The sequence below is a fragment of the Phoxinus phoxinus genome (assembly GCF_949152265.1).
Source record: "Phoxinus phoxinus genome assembly, chromosome: 2".
Taxonomy (NCBI): Eukaryota; Metazoa; Chordata; class Actinopteri; order Cypriniformes; family Leuciscidae; genus Phoxinus; species Phoxinus phoxinus.
In genome coordinates, this window is record NC_136877.1 from 23,151,711 (window position 1) to 23,175,235 (window position 23,525).

Below are 23,525 nucleotides of genomic sequence, written 5' to 3' on the forward strand. Positions count from 1 at the left end.
AAAAATATATATATTTGTGTGGTTAACTTATGTGCCTTCTCAACAGTGGTTTGTATGTTGAGCATTACATACATTATGTCACCAACTGAGGAGCATACATTAGGTCAGTGTGTCCTAAATTATTGTGGTGCAGGTTAACCTAATGAAAGCCAAAGAAGAATTTAGCAGAATATTTAACTTTCCTATGAGCATCGTCTGGTATAATGGTATGATGATGGTCATTCTATAGCCTAACATTTAGTGTTTGTTAAACAAACCAAATAGTTGCTTCAGCCAAATAAATACCAAATCCTAAAGGGAAGAGTTCCCTAGAGGAATCCCTGTCTAGTCCAAAGCCCCGCCCCCTCGCGCGTGGCGCTGTCCATCACAGTAGAGCTGCTCTCTGAAACTCCGCGAGCTCAAGCGCGCGCACGAGCAGATCGTTGCTGAAGCGCGAGGCGACGGCTGGTAAAGTTCTGCTGCTCAGACTCTGGAGGATCAGTCACTGTCCAACGAATGAGGAGGGAATTCATGCATCATGTTCTGCTATCTGAACATTGTCGCTTGAGATCAGGAAGAGTGCTGTAAACTTACAATCATGTTTTGGACTATTTTGTTGCCATATTGTGTGAGTTTTGTGTTGGGAAATAAGACCGACGAACGAATACCTTTCTTTCACGGGCATGTGTTTGAAAACTCTCCACCTGGCTCAAAAGTGAACGGACTGAGTATCCCGGTGAAGCGCATCGACCCGCAGAGATGGTGCGCCAAGTCCGGGATGCACCTAAAACTCCTGGGGGACAGGAGTGAAGATTTTCACGTCTTTGCCCACCACAAGCGAGGACACATATTATTGAAAACCTCTAACGTTCTTGATCGAGAAGAGCGCGCTGAATATTTCCTGAGCGTCGCGCTGTGCTGTCAGAGCTGCGCTTCAGCCGAACGTGTCGTGGCCGAAGTTGCTTCTATTAAAGTGGACGTGCTTGACACGAACGACCACGAGCCCACTTTCCAACATGCAGACGTGAAAATAACTTTGGACGACGCCACGGCCCTGAGGTCGGTGGTGTACACGGTAAAAGCGGAGGACATTGACAGTGGCAAAAACGCCGAGCTCATATACTACGCGCTCCCGAGAAACGGCAGTTTCTATGTAGTGCCCAAAACCGGCGACATCCTCCTCGTGGACTCGATTCTCGGTCTCGCGCAGCCCATAAAGTTCAGCGTGTTTGCACGAGACCACGGCTGGCCCGCTCGGACCAGTCTGAATATGGATATAGAGATCAGTCCGCGCCAATGGCCAGCCCTTCCTCAGCTCGATAACGGACTCTCGAGAAAGTCCCGCTCCGTGCCGGAGCCGGTGCTTATCACCGTGTCTGAAGACGCGAGTATTGGCTCCGTCATAATGAATCTGCACCCGGTGAGGTTTCAATTCGCCAGCTTTGAGCTGATTCACCCGGACGCGGATAACTCTCCCGTCACCGTGAGTCGGGACAGCGGAGATTTGGTTATATCGAGGCGGCTCGACCGTGAGACGAAGCCGCTAGTGGAGATAACTGTAAAAGTACAAGATAAGCGAGGTGAGTGCGCCGTGACTAATCCAAATGTCTGTACAACACGACTATGTGCCCTGGTCCCCTTCCCACCTGTACAGTACGTGACAGTGTCCCCAGCGCGTGCTGGCAGATTTCACCTGAACACCCAAAATGACGCGCGCCTTCATGTACCCAAATCCTCCTCTCCTCCCCTCAGATTGAGCATGTCGTATTAAGCTTCCCTCATTACAGATGCTCAAAGTTCACAGGAATCAAAGTTTAATTATCACTCGTGGTAAAGTCTGACGTGTAATTGTCACGAGCCAAAGCGCAGATGAAACCGCGGGTGCTGCTCGAATGAAAGCGTCCACTTGCATTATTGTGACGCAGAAATGTATTCATACACACATAGGTGTTAAATGCAGCACATTACATCAAATGATTCTATAATTTGTAAACTGTGAATTTTCACATTAGTGGGATTCACTGTAAATTATGCAAATGTTTTGTTTATCATCAACAGCATCTTTGCATCCATTTTACTTGCAACTATAATTTTGGTCATTTTAGTTACAATTGGATTTTCTCGGTAATTAAATTCAAAGGTGTCAAAACAAGTGCAATTAACTTATCACTGCAGGTTGGCAGCAATTTTGCAATTAAGTTCAAGTTTTACATTTTAACTGGTTGTGCACATTCCTTTGTTCATCCAATCATGAATTTCTTGCATACCTCATTTGGCTTTAAATAATTAGTCTCCATTTATACAGGTCATTCAGTCAATGCCAAGCAAGTGAGGTATTTGTGTGTGTGTGAGGAGGGAGAGAAGGAGGGAATTTGGTAAGATATACTCACATGGGTCATTTTACCGAAATAATATCATACTTCTCTATTCACCTTTAATTGCATCCTTTGCATTTCCAGGTGATCCCCATGCATCAATTTTTTCCAGGTGATCCCCATGCATCAAATTGACTTTAGGCACGGATCCGGGGTGATTTAATCCTTTTGAGTTGGAGATTGTACTCTGCTTTACTTCATCTGCTTGCATTAGCCATGTAATCCCAACTCATTCACTTTCTCATTTGGGGGATTTAAGACTGGCAGCTCAGTTAGGAGAAACTGCGGGAAGATGAGGAGTTTAGTGGAATGTGCTCATATTTGAGCAGTTGACCGGGCATGATTTAGCAGACTGTGATTTAATTAATGTTGGTTTGTTAATCAGGGGCTTTCTGCTTGCTGGACCTGCAGCTACTGCTTTTTTTTTTTTTTTGCATCTCTGTTCCTAGCATATGTTCAAGCGCGCTTGTTTGTGCGTGTGGGAATGTTTGCAGGTCTGTGAATGTTGTGCGGTGTGCAGCCCAAGTTTAGCACAAACAATGAGGCCAAACAGCTGGTTTTAATGAGGAGTAAGAAGAGCATCTGCTGACCTCATATTTGCCTGTGGCTAATTGGAAGTAATGAGCTTTCAGGTAACCACATTTATTTAAAAAATGGCTAATTTTTTTCTGTGTATTAAAGATATTTATATCTTTCCTCTTCTTTAGCTTTGAGAATTTTTTTTTTAATCAAGCTCTTATAAATACTGCAATGTAGAACATATCTCTAAGACAAAATTCTCTTTTGAATTAGCTAAATGTCATTCATTTTTAAAATTAAGAAGCAAAAACCAGTCAGAAAGTGAGAACTTGCCTTCTGAACAAACCTTTGAGCGTACACGCTGCAGAAAAAGTTGCAAGACGGCAACCTGGCAAAGCAATTGATGACGGCCTCTATGGCAACTTTAAAACCTCCAAGCTATACTTTGATCTTCTGTAGGTATTCAATGATTAATATATAGAGAAGACCAAAACAAAATCTAAATGCACTCTGTAGGCCGCTGATTCTCTCGGATAAAATATTCTTCTACAGAACAGTCAAAGAAGTGACAATTTCTGGAGGTGAATGTAGAGAATCTTCATTATCTCGCACTGCTGTCAAGATTGCTGAATATTAACAACGTCTACCTCTCTTTTCTTTACTTTTTCTCTTCTGTCTCACTTCTGTGTGCTAACTGGATGAATGTACAGCGTGCCATTTAAATGGAGAGCTTTTTGTTATACCTGACCTAACACAAATCAAATATTCACATATTGAAATGATTTGATACCGGTGTCATTATCATTATTACATCAGTCTTAAGTTGAAGAAATTCACTGTAATAAAATGTGACGATGTTTCCGGTATTTCAGGAATGACATAAACTGCTTTTCAAAAGTTTTGGATTGGTAATATTTTTTTATGTTTTTAAAAGAAGTCTCTTCTGCTCACTAAGGTTGCATTTACGGTATTTGATTAAACGGCAACAGAAAACAGTAATATGATGAGAAATGTTTCTTGAGCATCAAATCATCATATTATGATTTCTGAAAGGATCATGTGGCACCAAAGACTGGAGTAATGATGCTAAAAAAATTCAGCTTTGATCACAGCAATAAATTACACTTTACTACATATTCACATAGAAAACCAGTTTTAAATTGTAACAATATTTCAAAATATTATTATCATTATTATTTTGTTATATATATTTTTTATCAAATAAACACAGCCTTGGTGAGCAGAAGAGACTTATTTAAAAAACATTCAAAATCTTACTGATCCAAAACTTTTGACTGGTAGTGTATGTGCTTGTATATTTCAACCTTAAGTGTTATAATGTTTATATACCAATCTACTTAAATCATGTTTTGGTTGCACTTTATTTTAAAGTATGTGTATTTACAGTGTAATATAAGGTAACTACATGGGTTAGGTTTAGGAGTATGGTTCAGGGCTTGTAAAAGTTATTGCAAGTACTATAATAAGTACATGGTGACAACACTGTAAAATAAAGTGCAGTCCATATTTTTACCTTAAAATGTACTGATAACTACAAGGATAATACATGTCGTTTAGTATACAACTTTCTTAAGTTTCCGTGTATTAAAAGGTAACTTGCAGTTAACCAATTAACATGTTTGAACTATTTTGACAAAAATAATTAGTAGAAGTATACAGAACTGATATGCCTTTATAAATATTCATAAATGTAAATTATTCCTGACATCATCTCTCTTCTGACAAATCACTCCATACATCTCCCTTTCCTTGCATGTTGATGTGATGTGTTGTGTCTGAGTGAGTCTGGGTAATTTGGGCAAACAGTCCAGTCTGAGTTGTCTTCCTGGGTCTTTACTTCCTTTCCCCCTGCATTTCTTCATTAGCTTTCTCGCTCTCCACCTCACGTTCTCTCTTTTCCCTCATAACCCTTCTGCTTTCTTGTTAGAGCACGTCTGATGCTTGCCAGTCTTTGTGGTATCAGTGCTGTGGGATCAATTAACCCCTGCACAGAGGATGCCAATAGATAGCTTGAGTATTCGTGCGTGTATATCAATGACGGTCCTCAAACCAATCTCAACAGTGCAATATCATCTTACCTTAGAGATGCCATCAACTCTCTTGCTCAAGCCCTCTTCCTCTCTCAATTAGACATGATGGTGTTGAGCTCCTTGTAATTCAGTGCAAGTTTTCAGATTGACACTAGCCTATTCTTCTCTTTCTCCTCTCTCAGCTGGTCCAGTATGTCCCTCTCTTAGTCATTTTCTTTCTCTATATTTCATCAAGGAATATAGTCTTCATTAATATTCTTGCATGTGGAACATGGCCCAGGTGTCCGAAACCATAGTTTTTGCATTAGACCAGCAAGCATGTGTTTTGCAAGGGAGATTCTGAGCCCCATTCTGGTAATGGCCCTAAACACACACATCAACAGGGCTTAATTTGAATGACAGGCTCAATGTTTTTCTGGGTCTTGACCAGCCTTCAATACTGAAAATCTGTTAATCTGGTCAGCATGAGCCAAAGAGTTACCACAGCATATGGGGAGCTTCTTCCGCCATGGACACAGAGGAGCTAGCAAATGCTTCACAGGGTCATACATTTGCACACGCACACACATAGACTCAAACACTCGAGCAGAAGCCCTCAAACTGTGTGCAAAACCTGCCCTCTAGCAGACAATACATTTATACTTCCAGATAAACTTTTTATAGATAGATCTTAAAGGTCCATATGTGAAGATGTTCTTACACCTTTAGTCATGTCATGTATAACGTTTCACCAACAGTTTCTTTCTCAGTTATATTTATACAGTGAAATTTGCACACAGATGATGTCTTTAGATCAGTGGTTCTCAACCTTTGCAAGCTTCCAGAAGGGGCCTGATAAATATTAAAATGATTTAAATGTAGTTATAAATTTTTTTAATTAATACCAATTAAAATGTATCAAAAACACCTAAAATAAACACGTACAGCATTTAAACTGACATCTTATTTTTGAGTTTACTTGTTTTTATTACAACTGAAGTACCCTGCGTATCAGGTTAGATAGGAGGGCGTTCGAATATTCTCGAACAAAGGGGGACTTGCTGTTAAAATGGTTGAGAACCAGGGATTTTAGATTTTTTTTTCATACATTTTTCAATAGCCCCTTGTTTTTTGTAGATCCTAATTTTTTTTTTTATGACATTTGAACATTACATTTATTAATTTGACAGCTACTTTTATCCGAAGCAACTTACAAATGTGAAAAATCACACTCACATGTTTTTCTTACTTTGCTAAATGATGCCACCAGCACATCCTCTGAAACAGATATTTTGGTTTGAAGACAACTTCCTTTGTAAAAAAATACTGTTGGCCTACATTCAAACCAAAGGTGTCTAAATAAGCATCTAAATAAGCATTTTTTTTTTAAGTAGTCCTACTTTTTTTGTTGTTGGACAAAATAGTAAAAGAACACAGTATTCAACTGCACCATTATTTTTAGAGTTAAGAGGAAGGGATGGAGGTTTAATGGCTGTCCTCGTGACAGGTAGGAGGAACAGGAACGAGAGAGAGAGAGAGAGAGAGAGAGAGACCTTATCCAAAGGATGGAGATAAAGTATGTGTGAAAACTGACAGGTATGGAAAGAGAAAACTATTTAAATAATTTAACGAACTCTAGAGTTAAATGAATATTTCATGTAACAATGTAGCAAATATAGAAACACCTCACAAAGTCAAAGAGAATCATTGTTACAACTATTTAGTGAGTATAAGAACAAGTCCTCGTTCAGCAGCAGGTCAGACCTCATTCTGTAAAATCTAGGCATACATTTAGCCATTATAAAATGATGTGTGAGTTATGTGGCAAACAATGGGCTTAATGACTTTCTGATAGTCACCCAGGGCTCTCCACACAATGTCCGTGACAGAATGAAAAGGAGGTGTGTTACAGTCCAGATAGGCAGAAGAAAAGTGCACGGTGGCGTGTCTCAGAACATTAGTATTAGAACAGTGGTGGCTTCAGTTAATCACGTCTGTGAAAGCAGGTGTGAATGTAAGGCATCCAGTTTTCCGCCGTGTTGTTCACGCTTGATTCAGGGAGCACTTGGAATTTTCTGTCTTTGCTTTCTGATGATTTAAGAGCAGTTTATGTCAAACTTAATCTATCTTTTGATTGAGAGATGGGAGAGAACTCCGTATAGACTTGCATTTAGCGATTCATTCAAACAGTTGTTCTGGTGCACATTAAAGACATTGTGGATATGTGTCTTCAAAATGTCGGCTAATGATATAAATCAAATGTCAGTGCAGATTAAACATAATTGTGATAATCAGCACATTTGACTTGATGTTTTAATGAACAAGTCTGTTTACAGAACAGATCACCCAACACACACAACGTGTGCATAACAAGTATTTGACTTCTTATTTGCATTAACAGTCTGGTTTCCCTAACAACCACACCACTGATAGCTATAAGTTGCCATGGCAAAAAACAGCATTTCTGACGTTGAGGGGCAGCTCTGTGATCTTTGCCTCTGAAGAAGTCACATCACATCCTATCCGTAACTCACACTAAATGCATATTTATTGGAATGGTTCACACACACAAAAAAAGTAATTAAAAATCGATCATTTACTCGGTCATTGTTCCAAATACAATGTTCTTCTCTTGATAACAAAAGAAGATATTTTGAGTAAACTTGCGGTCTAAACAACCCCAAAAATAATTTGCGTGACCAACTTAAACCTGCTGCAAAATCTACATGACCACTTCTTAGGCCAAAATTCCCAAATCCTGTGTATTTCTATTGAAATGACTGGATTTTACCCACAAAAAAATTATAATAATTGAACAACGGTAAAAGTGACCTCGTCTTTCTTTTGCGTTTTAAAAAGACAAATTATTGCTTTAGTCATACTGAAATTGAACTTTGAAAGCGCATGCGAATGGTCTTAAACTGTGCGTACACAAACAGACACACAACACACCCCACAATGCCTATTAAGAAGCGAATAAAGCTGTATGACAGATTGTGTGAGTGTCACGGCCCCATCATCTCATCTCTCGATCTCTCCATTCCTCGCTCCTCAGGGAGACACGCTCAGTATTGGTAATTGCTGTTCATGCTGTACACAGCCGATATCCTACAGCCTCTCTTAAATTAGCCTTGTGTCACTGCATTTATGCCCTAGACTCTAGATTGAATGTGTGGTTATGTAAGAATCTGTTTATATGCTTATCGTGCTTGTGTAAGCAGTGCTTCTGATCGTGTTTGTGTGTGTGTGTGTGTGTGTGTGGGGCAGGCAAGACATACTCCGCTATAGCCGGATTGCTTAATTATCAGAAGGCAACTAGGTACAGATCCAACTCTCTCTCTTTCTCTCTCTCTTTCTCCATCTTGTGTATTATTCCATCACTGATTATTTCATCAGTCTGTCTACAGTCTTGGCCCATCTTGGTGTTGTTTTCTTTTTCTCTTTTCTTTTCTTTTTCCACCATTTCATCTGTTCTGCTTAGGACTGTTCTGTGATTAGTTTGTATCCAATCTGGCTCTCTCAGATATAGGAGACTGTGAGTGTGGCGGCCAAGTCTTCTAATTGCCAGACTTAATCAAACAGACAAATGGGAGGATAGCAGGCAGCCTGTGACCTTTCCAAGATGGCATCCTCGCCTCGGCTCTTGAGCAAGATAGTTGCCAGCCAGCTCCTCTCTTAATAATGCTGACAAATGCAACCGAGTCTGTGACTGCAGTACCATTTCCTGTCCGCATCTAATAGGCCACGTGGCCTATGAATCGCTGGAGCCTGTGATGAGTGCTAACTCTTTCGTGCCTCTGTTGTTGCCCACTCTGGCTAATGTTTGTCCTATGACATTCATCATAAGGATCTGTGATATTTGTGTGTGTGAAGGGAGTGTGGGGAAGCTGATGGCATAGATTTGGCCCTGGAGAGCACTAGCTGAAAGTGATGCAACATTAGCAGGCGAGCAGCTTTTTGTGGTGTACTGTTGTTTCACAGCATCAATCTATTTTGAAGTTTACACTGTCAACCAATTCATGTTTTCTTTTTTTTGGGGGGTGGAAATGTGATCTTTCATACGTGGCTCTAAATCTGTTACAAATCTGATATGTGACCTAAATCTAAACACCAGTTACAATTCTCTTATTTCACAATGTTTTGTCATTATATAATATCCACTCAATCCTCTACACATAGACTGGCAACAGAATCGCCATTGGCTAGTCATTTGTTTAGTTTACGCGAAAGGTTTTTGACACACACTCATGGACATAAATGTATATGACACATTTCAGATCAAACCAGCTTCTCTTCACACAATGACTTGAAAGCATAATAACTGAACTTTTAAGAAATATCAGTCAATCGATAATTTTTATGATAGAACTAATAATTAGAACCAAAATTTAGCAACTATGTGTACGCATATTTGTCATATTAAATAGAACTTATGGGATTATGGGTTTGCTGTGGTGCTTGAGACATTATTGGTCACTTAATGTTTCTGGAAAAAAAGACTAAAAATAATACTAACAGTACTAATAATATTATAAAACGTGCTAAATTCTAACATGCTTCTGGTCTCATAAATATTACTCATGTTGTCTGCGTTCGCTTGAACTAATTTGCTGAAATCAAAAGGTGGATGGTGATATGTAGGGGGTGGGCGTAAGGCACAAATATCATATCATGATTTTTTTTCAGGAAAATCACACTTATCACCGTTCTTTTTCAAAAGCAGATCGTAGAGACATTTTAATCATCAACGATAAAATCATGATATCGCACTTCCCTAGTGATGGGTGAGTGCAAGCAAAAAGGGATTTCTGCTTGTGCATTTGTACATTGTCTTCAAGGCTTTGCTTTTCGTGAAAGGCTTAAATAATGAATAATGGCAAATAATTCTGTTATTTTGATGAGAGAGAGAGATATTTTATGTTGCGTCAGATAACAGATAACAGAGGGAGGGCGTTTTCACATCTAGCTCCTAAACTCTGGAATAGCCTTCCTGATACTGTCCGAGGCTCAGACTCGCTCTCCCAGTTTAAAACTAGATTAAAGACGCATCTCTTTAGCCAAGCATTCACATGATGCATCTCATACCTTTTATACTACAGTTAAATCAGATCAAATGCATTCATATTAAGAACAGCAGCTACGCTAATTATTTCCCATCTGCCTTTTTTGTTGTTATCTCGGGACGCCTGTCCCTATAACTCAAATAGAGTTTGTCAGCTCCAGTTAGTATCCAGCCTCTCATGGAGACTTCAGATGCCCCAACGCCTGTGATGAGACGACTCGACGCCTGTGAAGAGACGACCCAACGCCGGCGATATGTTATGCCCTAAATTTCATGATTAACTAACTGTATTTTTGTATGTATATTTTTGAAATGCATTTTCTGTAAAGCTGCTTTGAAACAATGTGTATTGTGAAAAGCGCTATACAAATAAACTTGAATTGAATTGAATAACTGTAAATCTATACTGTTATCAATTATCCATAAATAATCCGTTTTGTTTACAAACATTTAAAGAAACAAAGAGAATAAGTCCTTATAAAACTGGTGAAAGCAGAATCTCTCACTGATATAGGCTGCTCAAGGTTTTTTTTTTTTTTCAACTTAAAGCATGATTGAGAATGAATTATTTCACTAATGTGCACAATTAGCAAAATGCCACGTTATAAATGGTAAAAGCGAGCACTGGGAATAATCACTTGGGACGTAAATTACTTATTTTTTTCCTTTTAAAAAAAAATGTCAAGTCTTAACAGATTTAAAAGCAAGGTTTTTATAATGTGTGAATCGAGAATTTTCACGAAAAGATTATTTGCCGCCTTGACAAAATTTAGAATGGAAGAATTAGGCGCCTTTCAATTCACGAGTGCGAATTGGTTTTAAATTGGTCACCCACAGGAAGTTGATGTGTTCTAAGGAATACTTATTCTTCCAACAAAAGTGAATTTATTAAATATGAAATATATCAAATAAATTTAAATGTCTGTACAGTAGGAAGGATTTAAAACATTATCTATCATTCTTTCTCTTGATTAATTTTAATTCTACTTCGTTCAAATCACAATTCTGCACACTTTTTGATAGCCAAATTAAAATTCAATTAATTTTTAGGAATTGAACTGGGATTTTAAAGACATTGTCATTTCAGTTCCGGTTAAACACTTGTGAGCCCTTCTAAAGTTACAGTATTAACAGTGCTACTGTAGTTAGTGCTGACTAACAGCATCTTGTCATTAATGTAAACACAGTAACTTACGTTTTAACTTAATGTAAAGATACATTTGGAAGTGCAGACCTGTGCATTCTGTTTTGCATTGTAATGTAGGCAAATTTTTTGTGTGTTTATAGATGTTGCTGTGCACTTGGGTGTCTGCTTTTGTTGCACCTGTGTGCAATAATGCGGTATCCTTGGTTACATCAGTTCAAGAGGCCATGCACACCTGTGGTCTGCGTTCTTTGAATGCCTCTATGGTCTCTGTTTGTCCTTTTCATTTCTTTTTCTTGATTCAGTTCCCATTGCTTTTTATATTTACTTTTTATATATAGGAATGGGGGCGATGGGGGTTGAGCATATAGACAATAACCGCATATATGCTGCACAAAATGTTCTCTCTTCCTTTTCATGGCCCTTGTAGACGTTCTTTTAAAAGACTAAATTTAGGGCAGTACCCAATGCTTCTTTAGTTCAGTATAAACATAATTTGTTGGATATCTTAGGAAACTTTTCTACATCTCTTAAAGAAAAACAGACCTATTAACCAGAATACTGTATTCGTTTAGTTAAGGGTGTACCTGAAATATCCTTGTCATCCATGCAGCAGAACACGGACAATATATCTCCTCACATGCTAAGTAGTCAATATTTATAGCTGGCTGTCTTGCACCAGCAGGCTCACAGAGTGCTCTAATCGTAGATTAATGACCATGTGGCATAGGAATGAAGTTCATTAGCATGGCTTTCTCTCTCTCTCTATCGTGCTGTCTTTCTCGGGAACAGGATTTCAGGATGCTGGGTTCTATAGATCAGCTCACCTCAGCCTCGGATATTCAGAGCATAGGAAATGGAGTAATCTAGAGAGCTACCACTGAGCTCTCGATCTTACAGCCTCACCTCAGGCAGTGTGAAGACACACACACACACACACACACACACACACACACACACACACACACACACACACACACACACACACACACACACACACACACACACACACACACACACACACACACACACACACACAGTCTTAGTTCACTGGAGAAGAGGCAGCACATATATTTCAAAATATACAGTATACAGCAATTTCTGAATTAGCTGTAGTGGATTTTTACATTTCCTGATGAAAATGTGAGTGGTGCTGATGCAAGGATTGCCCCTGTGATGCTAGGGGCCTGTGTGTGTGGCTGCCAGGGTGTCTCTACGGTAATCTGAGGGGGTTTTATGGTGGTAGTTTAAAGTAGGGTGTTCTGGGTTGTTGTTGCCTCGATTCAAAAGCGACCAACACCAATATCTATGGCTATAGAAGTAGCCTGAATCCCCCTCTTTTAATGTGCCTTTAAGTTTATTTTGCCTACTTTATCTTCCCACTGTGACAATTTTATGTTTGATCACTCAGAAAAGTACTATCACACCTTTACTCAACAAGCCACATGATTTGTGGTAGCATTCATGTCCGTATAGTGCAAGCGGATAGTTATGAGCCAAAGTTTAATACTTGAGCTTAGAGGTTTATTCAAATCATGAACTGTAAGTATGAGAAATAGCACTAGTAATATAGAGATGCTTGCCTTACTGCTAATAGTAAAGCACCACTAATCATAGTAGCAGTAGTCATTACACTACTAATTAATAGTAGTTGTAGCAGCTGTACAGTAATTTTTTTTATGGTAATATCCACCTTTTTTTCCTGAACGCAAAAGTCTTGCACGACTCATAGCGGAATTATTCTTTACATTTCGGGTCTCCGGTGTTTCTAGTCACATTAGCGTAATTTGCGAGCTATTATGTAATGTTAAACCTATTCAAATTGGTTAATAAAGCACATGGCCCCATAGTTACCATCACTTCACAGAGTCTTAATGGCCGTCTTTCATCAGTGCCTCACCCGTCAAAATTTAATGAGTGCACAGATGACATGAAGCTGCCTGAAGTTAGCTACTTTGAAAACAGATGGGCGCTCATATCTTACACAGCTCATTTTGAGGGGTTTTGCCCTCTTAATGATAAGAGCGCACATATACCTTTTATGGGGAGTATTTTAATTTAAGTGCTGCACGTTTTGCCATGCTCGTTTTCTCTTGTCAGTCTTTAGAGACGAATTCGGACATTCTTTTCAGATTTGCTAGCCTGGGAAAACCCAGACCACTTCCGGCAAATTTAGATTTGCTCTGCAAGTGGGTCTGGCAAAGAGCCCATTGAAACCCATTTCCAATCCGTCGAAATCGCGGCACCAATCAGAAACGTTGGGGCGGGCTTTACACGATGACGACAGAGCAGAGACGGTGACGCAGATTTTGTACATTACAGAGATGGATGCCGCCGTGGAACATCACAACATCACTCGTTCGAATCAGCGCGTCTGTTTCAAGCGATTTAAAATTGTCATTTTGGTTAACACAAACAGAGAATTGCTGAGAGTCTCGAGATGTTTCTCCGTCGCTCTGCCTACGTCATGTCATTCATCGCTCTGATTGGTTTTTAGATCTATCCGACGTCCGTTGGTGACGCCCCTGTGGAAATGAATTGTCTATGGAGCTTTGCCAGACCCTAACTCAGTTACAACTGAGAGTGGTCTGGGTTTTCCCAGGCTACAGATTTGCTGGTTTTGCTGGTCAAAACATGTATTTTCTAGGAATTTCTTCAGTTTATTGCTGTTATTGTGGCTGTCAACAACAGCACAGCTTAAAGGGTTAATTCACCCAAAAATCACTAATTACTCACCATCATGTTGTTCCAACTTTCGTTCATCGTTCATCTAAGACTTTCGTTCATCGTCAGAACACAAATGAAGATATTTTTGATTAATGTTAAATATGAGAGCAGTCTCACTCCTCCATAGGCTTCTATTGTAATTGAAATTTGCCAGTCCAGAAAGTTAGTAAAGACGTTGTTTAAAATGGTCCAAGTGACTACAGTGGCTCAACCATAAGTTTATCGAGCGACGAGAATATTTCGATTTTAAATTGAAATCGACCGAAATTAAAGGGATAGTTCACTTTAAAATTAAAATTCTGTCATCATTTACTCACCCTCAAGTTGTTTCAAACCTGTATTAATTTATTTCTTCTGCTGAACACAAAGAAAGATATTTTGAAGAATGTCAGTAACCAAACAGTAGTCTGTACCCATTGACTTCCAGAGTATTTTTTTTTCCTACTATGGAAGTCAATGGGTACAGACTACTGTTTGGTTACTGACATTCTTCAAAATATCTTTCTTTGTGTTCAGCAGAAGAAATAAATTAATACAGGTTTGAAACAACTTGAGGGTGAGTAAATGATGACAGAATTTTTATTTTAAAGTGAACTACCCCTTTAAGCCATAATCTCAAACTTCGAATAAAAAAATGGAATCGTTGATGCTGCTACGCCCCCATGTCACGTTCGGTCGGCTTGTCAAGCGGAAAAAAACACGCGTGTTGAAGTGCTGCGAGTCAACCTCCTCTAAAGGGGGTCGCACATATTGACAGGTCGCACACCGGACGAGAAGCGCCGCACACGTCTTAGACAAATCGAGGTATCGCACACCGGATGCACACTTTCTCAGTTTATGGCCTGCAATATAGTTATGTTTAAGGACATTATGGAATTAAGATCATGTCTGTAGGCCTACTATGTTATCATTGTAGGCTACTGTACAATTAAATACGTTGCTTAGTCTGCAGTCTGAATTCACTTTATTTTAGAGCGTCCGTTAACTGATTGAATTGAGAATATCGCCTGAATATCCGATAACATCAGCAATTTTCATTCAACCAGCTGATTTCTGTAAATGAATGTAAAACTAAATGTATATTGCAGCACAGGGTGAAGTCGTCATAACGATGATTTGAGAAAGTACATGTAAATTTAATGTAAAACTATCTAAATGGCGCTGCAGGATTTTGAACAAGGTCCTGCACAGTTGCTAGGGGCTCGGACGCCGGTGTGTGTCACAAAGAATAATGTGTTTGAATTTTAAAGCTGAGCGATGCATAGATTTATCTGTTGAATGTCATCTTCTGTGAAAAAGACTGCAGTTACAAAAGAGAAACTAGATGGCAGCAGGTTATTTTGCTGAAGTTTCCAATTTACTGAAGATACAAGTTATTGTTACATTATGTTCTTAATAAATGTTTTAAATTTGACAATGTAGTGTGGTACATTGCGAACAAAGGTCAGATATTATTCATAGAAGTCTGGTCTAAAGATGGCATAGCAACCTGTGCTTTAAAAATAATAATGTAAAAATCGAGAATCGAACCGAACCGTGACCTTAGAATCGAAAATGTAATCGAATCGAGGATTTGGAGAATCATGACAACCCTAGTTTTGAATCGAGCTAAGGCAAGCAGATAGTTTTGAACACTGGCTGGTTATGTACTTGCTCAAATTTATTTTGGATATTTTTCAACCCAAAACGTTACGGACCGCAGCTTTAATTAATTCAGTCACTCTTTTTACCCTGTTTTAACAATGGATTCAAATGGAGACCGGAACAGGACAGCATCCAAACTGAAATTAGAATCATGGTGGCGCTCATTGTTTGCTAGAGAAAAAGGTGGATACTTGCACTGACAAGACATGAACAAAACGTCATACTCTTGTGAAACAAGCTAAAGTGCTTATCCACTTTAGCACCCTGTTGTTTTATTGTTGCCAAAACTGATATGTGGTAATGGGTTAAATGCTCCTCCGGGTGATGTTTGACTTTTTTTTTGAAGTCTTGATAATGTTAAATGCTCCAAGCAACATGAGTTTTTATTAGCTGAATTTGCATCTGAGGTGCATATTTGTTAGATTTGCACCAGAAGCACAGCTGGGTGTTGGTGGGCGGCGCTGGATGTGGGCCTCTGGTTTTTAAAACTTGAGTTTTTAATAAACCCGTATGTTTTTGCATTACCTTGTCTTTCACACAACGTATGTTTTCATGCCCAGTAATTTTGTCACTAATAAAATCTGGTGGTGTAAATCAGATGTCTCACATAAAATCTGCATCATTTTGCAGTTTATACTTTAACAAACTGAAAGCTCATTTAAAATTATTGCAGAGTCTTCCATTCTGGAGACATCCCCGAAAGAAACTAGAAGAACTTTTGTTTTGACTATAATTTGCACTCTATTTAGATGTATGGATGGAGTGCAAATTAATGGATGGAACCAAATATTGCAATCAGATTTAAAAACAACTAGTGAAACAAGTAACTGTACAGTGTAACAACAAGTGCTGTACAATGTAAAAGTGCACAACAAAAATACTCACTTTAGACTGATTCAAAAGCTTAAAAAATGCTTTGAGATGTGTTAAGAGTTAGTAAAGACTTCATAAGGTCATTCCATAGCCTCGGTCCAGCAACTGAAAAACCTTCAATTTTAAACGCATCCTAGGTACAGTTATCTGTAAACTATCAGAAGACGTTGAAGGTCTAAACGACTGTTGTATAGAGATGAGGGCAGAAATGTAAGAAGCTGCTAAACCACAAGCCCTTATACACAAACAATTAAAATTCAAAATGAATGATCCTTTAGAAATCATTATAATATGCTGAATTGATGCTCAAGAAACATTTCTTATTATTATTAATGATGAAAACATACGTTTGTGGAAACCGTGATTTAATTTTAAAGGTTTCTTAGTTCAAAAGAACATTTATTTTAAATAGAGCTCTTTTGTAACATTGTCTTTACTGTCACTTTTGATCAATGTAATGTATCCTTGCTGGATAAATATAGTAATTAAAATGTACTAAATTTATGGAAAAAATTTACTGACCCCAAACCTTTGAAAGGTGGTGTACATGTAACTCTGTCTGATAGCGAAGCAGAATATGTATTGTTTATATGTATTGTTCATGAATTGTTTCTCAGAAATCTCCAAACTTTAAGATACAAGTCTGCCCACATGCCTTTAAAAATGTATATATATGCATGTGCGTATATATGTGTGTATATAATTTATACATTATATATACACCATGCTAGCCTGGCTGACGCCAGACCCAATTCTCGTTGAGACTTGGGTCTGGGAACCACGTGTTCATTTTCTCGTATTTGAGGCGTGGTTTACGAATGCGCCGGCGCCGTTTATTGGGTGCTAAGAATGTCTATCAAATGCGCATAGCCAATCGTTTCCATTATACCAGATGACGTATGTAGAGAAATGGTTTAACGCCAAACGCTGCTCTTTTTTCTAAATAAAATTGCGATCTAAACTACTTAGAACAATATCTCAGGCTGCATCAAAAGGTAGCTTCGCGTCTGCTGCCATGTTGACTACATAGATATAAACAAACTGCTTAGTTGTGTCGCAAAGATGTCGTCATCGTCTTGCTGCTCCCTCCCCGTTCTGTGATTGGTTCCCTAAACGAGGCGAAAATCAGGTCCATGGTTTCCAGACTGCCTTTCAGCGAGAATAAAATCGCGCTGAGCAAAGGCAGTCTGGGGAAACCCAGGCTAACACCATGCATGAACTTAAAAACTTTGGTAAATTCAGCATCTTAAGCATTGCCTTAATAAAGTGATCTGAAGCAGATTTTAAGATTAAATAATTAAATAATTTTAAGATTAATTTATATTGTACTTCACAGTCAATTATTTAATGAAAAGATGCCTGCATACAGTACATATCCTCATGTGTTTGGACTTAGCCCTAATTGTATATGGGTCAGAGTGAGTTGGGAATGGATGGATGCATGTGATGGTGTAACAGTTGTTGTTGTTTGAACTATCGTTTTTGTATTGTACTCTGTATAAATTTGTTTACAAAAAAATCAACTTATGTACAAAAAAAAAAAAACTCTTAAAGTGCAGCATCCTCAATGAGAATTGTATTAAATATTCAAGAAGCCAAAAGCTGCATTTCTTATCTGTTTCATTAATGCTACACTCTTTGATATGGTCAGATACACCAGGGAGAAAATCCAGAGACTTCCTGGACCTATAACATATGATGAGTCTGCAAGTACAGGCAAGAAAAGAAGAAAAGGCATAATAAAAAAAACAGCAAGGAAAAGCAGCCATGTGGAAAAAGGTTATTTCAGCCAATTACAAATGTTTGTTTATGCATCCCATAATTGCTTTGTGTGTCAGGCCGCCACAGCACTCTGTCCTCGTACTTGTAATTTAATCATTGTTCATCAACACAAAGCAGAGACAACAGTTTAAAAGTGCATTTCTCTCAAATAAGGATACTGTCCGCCGAGAGCCGCAATGCCTCTGTTCCGCGTCGGAGTTCCTGAAGCGTCGGGCGTGGATATTTTTTACTTAGGTTGTCATGGGGAAAATAAGCTGTCCCAAGGAGGATTCTGGCTAATGAGAGTGAGACTTGAGGATTTTGCATATGCAAGTACAGCAGATTATTATCAGCTCAAGGACCTCGGAGAGCCTGGTGGAGGGTCTGAATTCAGTCTCTTCTCCTTTTTACCCATATTCCTCACAGCTGCAATGTGTGCTGGGAGGTTTTGTCCTGCTGTGTTTTTTTTGTTTTTTAGTTTTTTAGATTGGACTGTCTGTAGAGGGAGTCTTTGATTGATATTTCTATCAAGCACAAATGGAAGTACATTTCAAGTACAGCCTGTTTTGACAGTTGATTTTCCTCATAAGCACTATTGATATCCATCTCATTTCATTTGTTCCTCTCTCCATCGCTCTACGTATCATTTCTCATACCCTATTTTGCAGCCTGATGCCTATATTATCGCACTCTTCAAACCTCTTGAGTTTAATAAACTCAAACGAACACCCTCAAGTAATACAAACCCTTGTTTTGGAAAGTTGGTTTGGGGATGTCAATATTCATCTCAATACATGTGAGAGCTTGAGCGATTATACCGAAAGACAGGATGCCAATTGGAAATTGCACTGGATATTGGGTTTGACCTCACAAATTTCCCTGCCCTCCTCCCACTCCTCATTCGGCTCTGCCTATCCTGCAGGAGTCAAAATGCGTTGCCAATTCTCAGTTTTCACATCTTCTTTGCACTCTCTACATACTCATTTGGCGTGGAGTCAACTGTTGTTCAGTAACACACACTCCTTGTTTTTGTAGTTAAAAACTAGCATTACCGAGAGCCTGCGGCGAGCATTAAAGTTTTTTGTAAGAGGCGCAGGTGTGGCGACAAGTAGATTGACACAGCAGGGTTTGGCCGTGCTCCGCAGTGAACACTGCATCTACTTTCCATCACTCCTCACATTAGCTCTTAATCAGTCAACTCGCTCTGCACACAAATCCCACACGCTCACTGACTGCCCATTTCTGCATCATTCAGGTGTCACAATGAGCTGCTTGATATGGGAGTAATGCCGTTTCTTCTGCACTTCATTTCCTAAAGCACAATCCACTGAGAAAAGCCTTTTGTCCTGTGATCCGTTTGTGATACGAGCAGCTTATGTTGGTGTATAGACGTTGAGTGGCCCTTCAGGCGGTTTGACCTCTGAGCTGTTGTGGTCTGGAACTTCTTGGCTCTCTGTTTTGTGCAGTACTTTTGGGAAGATCATAAAACATGTATGTTTTTATATTATTTTAGTCTTGTGTTAGGAACTGTTAAAAAAAAATGTTTTTCCCTTTGTTATTTGATGTTCCTACTACTTGCTGTATATGCATGTATGTTGCATGCTACATTTACATTGCATTAATGCATCTGGCAAATGCTATTATCCAAAGCGACTTACATTGCATTCAGGTTGTACATTTTTTATAAGTTCATGCATTCTCTATGAATCAAACCCTTGACATTGGTGTTGCTAGCAGCATGCTCTACTGTTTGAGCTACAGGGAATTTGACTTAAGGGGGTCGAACACTGGACGAGAAGCACCACACCACTTCAACTCCAGAGGCGGTCCCAAATCCTGCAACACCACTCATACACAACTGTTCAGAAGTGTGTGGTCGGTAAGATGTTTTTGAAAGAAGTCTCTTATGCTCACAAAGACTGCATTTATTTTGATCAAAAGTACAGTAAAAACAGTGACATTGTGAAAAATAATTGAATTATATTATGTATACTTATAATTTAAAATTTACAAAAATGGTAGTTTACTGCCAATCATTTAAATTTTCTACAAAATGTCAAAAACAATGTGAATGTTTTCGACAAGCAATCTCCAAACTTTTCAACGATAGTGAAATTTTCCATGAATTTAGGCTACATTACATTTGTCCCAAATCGTTGTTAATGTACATAAAGACTTCACTCACAAGATTGTGTATTGTGCATTTTTCAGTCATTTGTTTGTTTTTCTGTGGCTTGAATAAAGTCTTTGCTTCATAGAGAAAAATCATAAAATAAATATCATAAAACAGTGGTTTCCAAATTTTTGAGAGTGTCGTCTGATGCATTTAACATCTTTTTACCCCCCTCTTCCACTTACACCTTTTCCATTAAAGGACAATATTTCCCCCCTTAAAGGGATAGTTCACCTAAAAATGACCCTCAACGTAATGACGAACGCGGTTGCCAAGCCCTTTTTGTTTGAACCGCGAGAGGCGCCAATTGGCATCACTACGTTGTGCGTCAAGTGCAAGGGTTACTCTTTTTGCGTAAATCAATGCATACAGGCCGTCTGCCGGAAGCTAATTATTTTAGTCGATAAAGTTTTAAATATGGATCTTTTTCTTACACGAACGCTTCACTTCAGAAGACATTTATTAACCCCCGGAGAGCCATGTCAAGCACTCTAATCATAAACAAATGCGCTTTAATGTACTTCCAAAGACATACAGTGCCATTATGAAGCTTGGAAGAGCCAGGACATTTTTTAATATAACTATGATTGTATTCCTCAAATTCGTTAACACTCTTTGGTGGTCCCTTTTGAACATTCTACTAACTATAAGTAACTTTGCAACTACATGTCAACTAACTCATTGATTAATAGTAGACTTTCTGATTAATATCCACTAATTCTTTATTGTGATGCTCCTCCAGCAGACACTCTACTGACTACAAGTAACTTTGCGACTAAATGTCAACTTATTCTGACCCTAACCCTACCAGTCTACTTATACTCTTCTAACTCTAATGAGAGTTAGTAGACATGTAGGTGCAGTGCAACTTACTGCAGTGGGACTATCACAATGAAGTGAAACATCAAATTCTTAAAATTAAATTAAATTAAATAACAATCAATTGATCAAATATAATAAATCAATAATTAATACATCAATAAATTGAAAAAAATCTAATGAAATCAGCATCAACAAAAGCCTTTGCACTGCAATGATACAAACTGCATCTAGATTTACACAGTTTAATCCTGCTCAGAGGTGGCATTAATTCAATTACAATGGCACAAATAGTCTAATGTAACATAATGTTTTAAATCATAGTAATAATAATAAAAAATCCATAGTAAAATATGAAAGGTAGGCTAGATAAAAACTGTAAAACCCCCAGTAGGTGGCAGCAAGTCACTATCGTAATGAGTGAGTCATCAAGTTGTTCAGTTATGAAGCAAGTGGCTCTATTTATGAATGGGTCATTGAATTATTGACTCTTGCGATTCGTTCAAAGCTGCAGATTCATTCACTTACAAAACACTGCTGTGTGTTTTGCATGAATACACAAAACAGTTCTGCTGTGGCTTTCATTGGAACTACTATTTCGTTTCAAAATAGAGCTAACAATACTGTTTAAATGTAAAATGTACATCACTTAATATTACTATTTTGTTTGTTGAATGTTGTGTAATGTGACATTTGTAATTGTGTGGATATCGGGAAACATTGCCTTCTTGCTAGTATAATATACTATCAACATTAAAAACAAGAACTCGCACAGATATATGTTTTTGTATCGAAGAGAGTTTGAGTCCTCAATCAATCTCTATGCACAGTCTGTGTCTATATTTGTTCGTCATGCTAGTAAGTGTTAAAACCCACTTTTACAAAGGTAGATGGTTGAGAACCGCAGTAATGCAGCTCGATTTGCCAAGGCAGCTCTCTGCACGCAACCTATCATGTGCACGCTGCTTGTGTGGATGCTGTCAGTTTTGAATTTAATTTGATTGGGTGTCATGTATTTGACCTTTAATGGCACTGCCATTTTCCTGTTTTTACATGAGTGGTGGCATTTTGCCTGTTAGAATTGCATGCTCAGTTTTAATGTTATTTTAAGGTGGGTCATAATTACATGAATGGCAAAACTCAGCATTTTGCTATCGTACCCCATGTCATCTCCAGTACCCCAGTTTGGGAACCACTGTCATATAATATCTTTAAATTAACCCATTTCTTTGTCCATTTGCACAGTTTTTTATAAATCACCTAACTTCATCAACACCGCTTTATTGAATCTTGAAATTAACGTTTGCCTGTGTGGTGATTTAGATTCACTGCTTTTCTCTGCCACCTTGAACCTGTTGTGGTAACATGAACTTTGTGTTTCACTGAAGGGGTTGTGTAAGTGATTGTTGCTGATGTGTGCGTGTCTATCTTACGGTGGCCAAGTAGTGCACAACACAACGAAATTTAAAAAGCAAACATAAGTTCACAACACAACGAAATTAAGCCACAAAACAACGGAATTAAGCCACAACACAACAAAATTAAGCCACAACACAACGGAAATGCTCCCGACCACTAGAGGGCTCTCGGAGCGCGGTAAAGTTAGTTTTCCACCCAAGCCGTCAAACCTACGTCATCAGACAACCGGAAGTAACTTTTCAGACTTTGATTAAAGATTACCACGGCAAACTATTTTTTTCTTTGTATTAACTTGCACGGATTAATTGCACGGATTAACTTGTGACAAATTATAAAAATGTTTGACTTTAAGCAAAGGTGAATTAGCTGATCCAACGATTAATGAGAATTAAAGTCAATGTTCTATCAGATATTGTAATTGAGTGTGATGTTCTATGATATGTGTCTTCCCACAGATATAATATACTATATAACTGGAAAAAAAAAAAAAACTGCGTGTCATAAATTGTTGCCATTTTGAGTGAGTTTAATCAAATAGTCTTAATCTTATTCATGATATGATGCACTTCTGCACTTAAACACTTTGCCCTGCATTGTTAATTTTAGTAGGAAGAAGTATGTTACTATGTTGCATTTAAATAGTGATCAGAGCAGTAATGCTCCTGCGGTGTGTATAGTAGTCTTGTATATCTTCTATATTGTTTTTCTTTACTGTTTAATTCTCAGCAAGTTATCATTGTTTGGTCTTTTCTCTGCATGGGCTGTTTCTTCCTTGCAGTTCTTTCACAAAGTGTATGAGCTTTAAATACCAAATCACTCAGCAAGGAGTAATCAGCATGACATTCATTCAAACACAAAACGTCAAGAAGTCCCTCGGCTCTCAGAACAACAACACAAGATGCAATGACTCACTTCCAGAGAAAAGAATATCCTTGATGAAAGTGAAAGCGTCTGAAAGTCCAGCTTTTTCTAAACAGTAGCATCCTTCAGACAGTAATTA

The 23,525-nt window shown here is 38.4% G+C and overlaps 1 protein-coding gene across 1 annotated transcript in view; it reads left to right on the forward strand.

Annotated features, from left to right (window-relative positions):
* Positions 1–400: 400 nt before the first annotated feature.
* The window catches only part of LOC306987797 (neural-cadherin), a 245,577-nt gene continuing 222,452 nt past the window's right edge, over positions 401–23,525 (forward strand). Inside the window, 1 exon segment of the mRNA XM_079592371.1 lies at positions 401–1,559. Coding sequence (XP_079448497.1) covers positions 578–1,559 — 982 coding nt within the window. The 5' untranslated portion in view covers positions 401–577.